At 35.5% G+C, this 6128-nt stretch overlaps 1 protein-coding gene across 4 annotated transcripts; it reads left to right on the top strand.

Moving 5' to 3' along the window:
- Window positions 1-444: 444 nt before the first annotated feature.
- Window positions 445-4522, top strand: LOC129297427 (uncharacterized). Of its 4 annotated transcripts, none has more exons than XR_008590197.1 (7): window positions 445-648; window positions 2224-2328; window positions 2584-2703; window positions 2833-2911; window positions 3237-3439; window positions 3537-3595; window positions 4203-4280. XR_008590197.1 is itself a non-coding variant. In XM_054935770.1 (7 exons), the coding sequence occupies exons 2-7, from the start codon at window positions 2264-2266 to the stop codon at window positions 4278-4280; spliced, it is 492 nt and encodes a 163-aa protein (XP_054791745.1). In that variant the 5' UTR covers window positions 445-648; window positions 2224-2263; the 3' UTR covers window positions 4281-4522. The 4 variants fall into 4 exon arrangements, 3 of the variants coding, with proteins under 3 accessions (XP_054791745.1, XP_054791746.1, XP_054791747.1); XM_054935770.1 differs by having other exon boundaries at window positions 3237-3323; window positions 3533-3595; window positions 4203-4522; XM_054935771.1 differs by having other exon boundaries at window positions 3237-3323; window positions 3533-3595; window positions 4150-4290.
- The last annotated feature ends 1606 nt before the right edge of the window (window positions 4523-6128 follow it).

The raw sequence follows: 6128 nt of genomic DNA, 5'->3' as shown, positions 1-6128 counted from the left end.
TGGAGGATCATAAATAAATGTACATTTCACTAATTTCGATCTCTCCTTAATCATTTCCAAGTGTTATAATGTAATCATCAAACTCATTATTTTCGGATTTTGTAATATTTAAAATAATTTAATTTAATTAGAAAAGCTGATATTAACGGTTTAAAAAACTATTAAGAATATTATCAAGGCTTTGAGGAGACAATTATTTGCAAACAAGAATTAATATAAAATAAAATGTTATTAAAATGAAAACATAAATTTATTAATATTAATTTTTATTTGTGAATAATTTTTTTTTTCAGTTCCTTTAATGTAATTCTTTAAAAAAAACCATGTATAAAAAATTACATTTTAAGGTAATAATATGTTTTTGGCAAAAAAAAAAAAGTCATAATATTTTTTGGCATTTTTTTAAACCTAAAATCCTTTACCGGTTTCATCGTCCTTCCCCAACTCTCGATTTGCCCAGCATCGCACACATGCTTCCAGAAACACTCATCAGTTCACGCGCTCGAATCCTCACGAGGAACGCCGATCAATAATCGTATAGAGAGAACATACGAGACGATCCGGCGCTGCCTTCTCGCCGTCTTCAACTTCTTGCAAGCCGTCCGTTGCAGCTGGTCGAGTTGGACCTCTCGGCGGTGAGCTACAGAGGTAATTTTCAGAATCTGTCTCTCCCATTCCAGAAACCTTACTTCCTTTTAAATTCCTGGCCAGGCGTGTTGGTATTAGCATGTCTTTTCTGTTAAATGTGTGGAATATACTCCCCCGGCTTTAATTCCTGAGTCTAGGTGTTAATATGCTGGCTGGCTTCCATGTTTGGAGGGAACATCAGCTTCCTATTTTAGTTCTTAAACCATTAGTGGTGGTATTATTCCAGTCGTATGGCTTATGTCCTTGGCGTGCTGCGAATATGAGCTTCTTATTTTGTCCCATATACGGTTGATTTTGAGTGATTTCTGTTTTAGTATTCTGAATTTGATTGGAACTAGTTGAATAACTTTTTTTTTTTTTTTCAATAAGAAACTGGAACTCATTCATTCAAGAACTTAGAGCAAAGTATAGCATGTACAAAAACCTAATAATGAACCTGGAAAAAACAAACGCCAATGGACCACCCAAATCAAGTGATAGGTGGTTGGTTACTTGTTGAATAACTTGGCAATGCCATAGACAATCCTTCGGTGTTCAACCTTTATCGAACAAAAGAGAAAAGAAAGGAGAAGAAAGTGCTGATGCAAGGGCGTACTTCGACTGAAAAGGTTTAGAAGATGCAGCTTTGCTGTACTCTTCCTGCATCTGTTAGGGTTTCAAAGAGTTGCAATTTGCCTTCATTTCTTTTCAGTTACCAGTGACTGTGCATGGGAGCCCAAGCTATCTCGGTTCTTAAATCTATACTTCAGTGTTTTCGCATATATTTGACTGCACTCAACGTGCATAGTACATCTCTGAAACTAGGAATAAAAGTTGATCATGGCATCAATTTATGCGGTACAAATGTACAATTTATTTTCCCCCCATTATGCAGTTTATTTTTTCTTAAATTTGTTTAGATTTTAGTATTATGCATTAAACTAGTTTGATAGGATGTCTTGTGCTTTTATTTTATCATAAGATAGTGTTTCATGCCTTTGTTTAGGCTGTGCTTTGACATCATGGCATGATGCTCCATAGCTGATCTACAAAAGGCTTGAGAAGAGGTTTTTTTTTTTTTTTTGTTTTGGGGTGGGTTGGGATTCCTTGGCATAGATGCCTGGCCTTGGGTTTCATGGTCCTCTTGTTGAATATGATACTTTAAGAAAATGGAAAATTTTGATTTAAGAATAGACAATGCTCCATATGAAACCAATTTACCAATCATATAAAATATTCCTTAGCATTGTTAAGCAAAGTGATAGTTACCCAGCAATATTTGCATGCATGAATTTCTCCTCTACTCAAATAAAACTGAGTAGATGCGTTTTACTCATGCTTCTGTCTTTTCAATGAAAGTCCAATTTCACTTTTCTTTGAAAGCCAAATTTCACTGAAGTTACATTTTCACTTACTGATCTTCAAGCTGTTCAAAAAGACAGTTGAGACAAGCAAAACTAATTCCGAGATATGGTGTTGCAATATCATCTTGTATTGTTAGAGCATTTTGTACTTAATTATTTTACTGAGCTAAAAGCTGAGAGTAGGGTGAATTAATACTTTGTTGTCTACTCAAATATGATATTTATGTTGCAGGAACTACATAATTGAATCTTGTGCATGACCTTACTGTGCAATGGCTGATTCATCTGACTCGTCATTTTTTGATCGTATGATCAGTCAACTTCGGACAACATGCAAGTATGACCTCCCATATCTGATGCTTAATTAAAACTGTGCTCAATGCACCTGCCAATGTCTCTTTGTTGTAAAGTTGTCTCACTTGACTGTCTGCCTTTCATTAATTTCACTGCTATAGAATGTTTTCTGTCTCTAATAAGGTACCAACATGCTAATTCTCTTGAACCCCCACCCCCCAATGTTTCCCTTTTCTATTTTGTTGAAAGCCTCAAGTTTCTCTTTCATTTGATGAAAATTTTCTTGTGGTGATTGTAGGTATTATACTGGCTATCCAAAGGATCTTGGACCATCAAGGGTTGTTCATTTTACCTCAGAGCGTGAGTTTGTCCAGCTCCTTCATGAAGGTTATCCTGTTGTTGTTGCATTTACTATAAGGTAGAGTTAGCCGCGAACTTTTTGTTGTTTCAAACTAACTTGTAGTTGACTTTAGGTCCAAAATTGAGGACAAAATGAGAAAAACGAAAAATATTTTGGAATAACTAAAAGCTAATTATTATATTGCAGGGGCAACTATACGAAACATCTTGACAAAGTATTGGAAGAAGCTGCTGCCGAGTTTTATCCACATATTAAATTTATGCGTGTAAGTTGTTATTGGTCAATTGTTAGTGTTGAAACTTGATGACATAACACTTTATAAAGCATATTATTCACTTCTCTATTGATGGAAACACAAAAACATATAGATGACGCATTGACGTACTGATTAGCTTTCTTTTAGTTGTTATTTTACTTTCAAGGAGTGTAGTCTTTGTCAAATCACCCTCTCTCTTTTGCCTACTGGGTTTTGATTCTTATTTTCTAGGGTTTTTGCCGGCAGAATCCTTCTTCCCATTTACTATACTTTTCTGCATAGTCTAGATTTTTACCATGAATTGATGAAATGATTATGTCCTACTATTTTCCAGGTTGAGTGTCCAAAATATCCTGGATTTTGCATAACACGGCAGAGAAAGGAGTATCCATTTATTGAAATATTTCACAGCCCACAACAAGTATGGTACACCTCACCTTGTTCACTACAATCTTACTGCTGTGTCTCGAAGTCTCATGAGAAGAGATTGTAATGGTCTAATGGATCCATTCCATGACTCGATCAACCAGAAAGCATGTTCTGCTGCTATCATATCTTCTTTTAATAGGCTAATCTTTGAAGTGATTACTTGTCCATTAAAACTCTTATTGACTTAGTTTTTCTATACAGGCAGCTGGCCAGGGAAGGATGGCTGATCCAAATGTCACGAAATACAACGTGAAGGTCTTGCCTGTAAGTTTTCAGCTTGTTTATAAATCAGTTCTGTTATTGACTCTTCATAATATCCAAATTAGGTCTTCTACATTCAGATAGCTATGCATTTGGATGCAAAAAAGGGCAGTATAAAAGAATGTGATTATGTATGGGGTTCTCATTTATAATCTACTCCCTCCATTCCACATTGATACTTTTGAAGGAGATTCGGCATTTCAAAATATTAGACACTTTAACAAAAATAAGGTTTCATTAATAATGCTTTTTCAATTTTGCCCTTCCCATTATATTTTCTATTTAATATTCCTTCATACATGAAATATTAAATGAAGAGCATTTTTGAAAGTTTATATTTTTGTTTTGAAAAAAATAAAGTTGTAAAGTATATTTAATGAGTTTTATTGATATGTGTGATTTTATTTGAAAGTGTTTTATAATTTGGAATGGGAGAGTATATTGTTTTAATCTTTCTTCACATCCACTATATGCATTTAGTATTGTGAATGTAGAAGATCTAATTGCAAGTGCCTGCATGAAATAACCGAATGAAAGTTTGTTATATTTATCTACAGCTGTAGAATACTGATGAGCTTCACAAAAATTTCATTTATCTATGGGTGTGCAGTTTAACTACGATCTCAGTGCTTATGGATTTAGAGAATTTTTTAAGCGTCATGGAATACAGGCATCAAACCCCAAGTAAAAATACTGCAAAATGTTTGAATGTAACCCAACCATTAATTATTAATTAATGGAATAATATGTGCATACTTGCATGCGCTGTGTTTGGTCCTATAAAGGATTTGTCTGCTTAATTTTTTTTTTAATTGCAGTTTGCAGTTTAAATTTAACTGTTTTGAGGAAGTAAACATGCAAATGGAAAAAGTTATGCTGGATAATTTTTTCCTGATTATCAAAATCGTAGATGGTTCCTACTCAGAAGAAGCATGTTGCAATGTAAATGTTACTTTTAAATTTGGTTTTTGTTTGGAATGATATTGAATTAACTCCGCCTATGTTTATAGCCGGTCCCAAGCCCGGGTAAAGGAGGGTTGTGTTAGGCCATCAACAGCCAATGTAAAAATTTATTGAATCTATCATGAACATGGACAATAGACGTTATAATGTTAATGCTAGGTCGTTGCCCGTAAGTAACGCGCTGCATGGCTCGAGTACAGTGATAAGTGAGTTAGAGCCGCTGCATCGGCGCCCGGATGTAGTGTTAAATGAGCAAGGGCTACCGCGTCATTCTGGACGCACGCGGCTAAAGAAGTTAGTCCATAAGAGCAAAATTAGATTTGGTACTTGGAATGTTGGGACATTAAATTGTAAATCTGTAGAGGTTGTAGGGCTTATGATTCAAAGGAAAATCAATATCCTTTGCTTGCAAGAAACAAAATGGCGTGGAGAAGGAGCTAAGGATATTCAAGGTTTCAAACTTTGGTATACAGGAAAAGTAAGTGCACGCAATGGAGTAGGCATCATTATAGATAAGGAGTGGAAGAAGAACGTTGTAGAAGTTAGAAGAATTGGAGACAGAATTATTTCTTTAAAAATGATAATTGGACGTGAGATTGTTAATATTGTTAGCGCTTATGCGCCGCAAGTCGGGACAGAAGTCAGTCTTAAGGAATTATTTTGGGAGGATCTGGAGGGGTTGATTCGACACATACCACAGAGTGAAAAGATTTTTATTGGAGGAGACTTTAATGGGCATGTCGGGAGGGAAGCTGGTCAGTATGCGAGGGTGCATGGTGGTTTTGGTTTTGGAGAGCTAAACAATGAAGGGCAAACTCTTCTTGATTTCTCATTGGCGTATAATTTTAAGATTGCCAACACTTGTTTCAAGAAGAGAGATGAGCATCTCATCACTTACAAAAGTGGAGCCTCAAGGTCGCAGATTGATTTTCTTTTGGTTAGGAACACAGATAGAAAACTTTGTAAAAATTGTAAGGTGATCCCTGGAGATGCTGTAACGACACAACATAGGGTCCTAGTCCTTGATGTGTGTATTATGAGTAAAATCCAAAAACGTCGACAAGTAGTAACACCAAAGATTAGGTGGTGGCAATTAAAAGGTGAGAAGCAAGATATTTTCAAGCGAAATCTTTTGGATAAAGGAATTTGGGATTCTCAGGGAAGTGCTAACATCATATGGGAGGATATGACTAAAAAGATACGAGAGGTTGCAAAAGTAGTTTTGGGAGAATCGAAAGGTTCTGGTCCGAGAGATAAGGAGTCTTGGTGGTGGAATAATAGTGTACAGGACAAAATCAAGTATAAGAAGAACTGTTTTAAAGCCATACATTTGTGTAACAATGAGGAAAATTGGGAGAGGTACCGTATGGCTAAGAAGGAAACTAAGAGAGCTGTGGGTGAAGCTCGTTCCAAAGCTTTTGAAGAATTTTATAAGAACCTTGAGACGAAGGAAGGAGAGCAAAATATTTATAAGATTGCCAAGAGTAGGGAAAGAAAATCAAGAGATCTAGAACAGGTAAGGTGTATTAAGGATGAAGAGGGAAGAATTTTAGTTACAGATGATGAAATTAAA

Source organism: Prosopis cineraria, unplaced genomic scaffold (assembly GCF_029017545.1).
Source record: "Prosopis cineraria cultivar Desert tree isolate PC_DT_omini unplaced genomic scaffold, ASM2901754v1 PC522, whole genome shotgun sequence".
Taxonomy (NCBI): Eukaryota; Viridiplantae; Streptophyta; class Magnoliopsida; order Fabales; family Fabaceae; genus Prosopis; species Prosopis cineraria.
The sequence above is the reverse complement of the archived record's forward strand: the minus strand, read 5'-3'. Positions and strand labels throughout refer to the sequence as shown.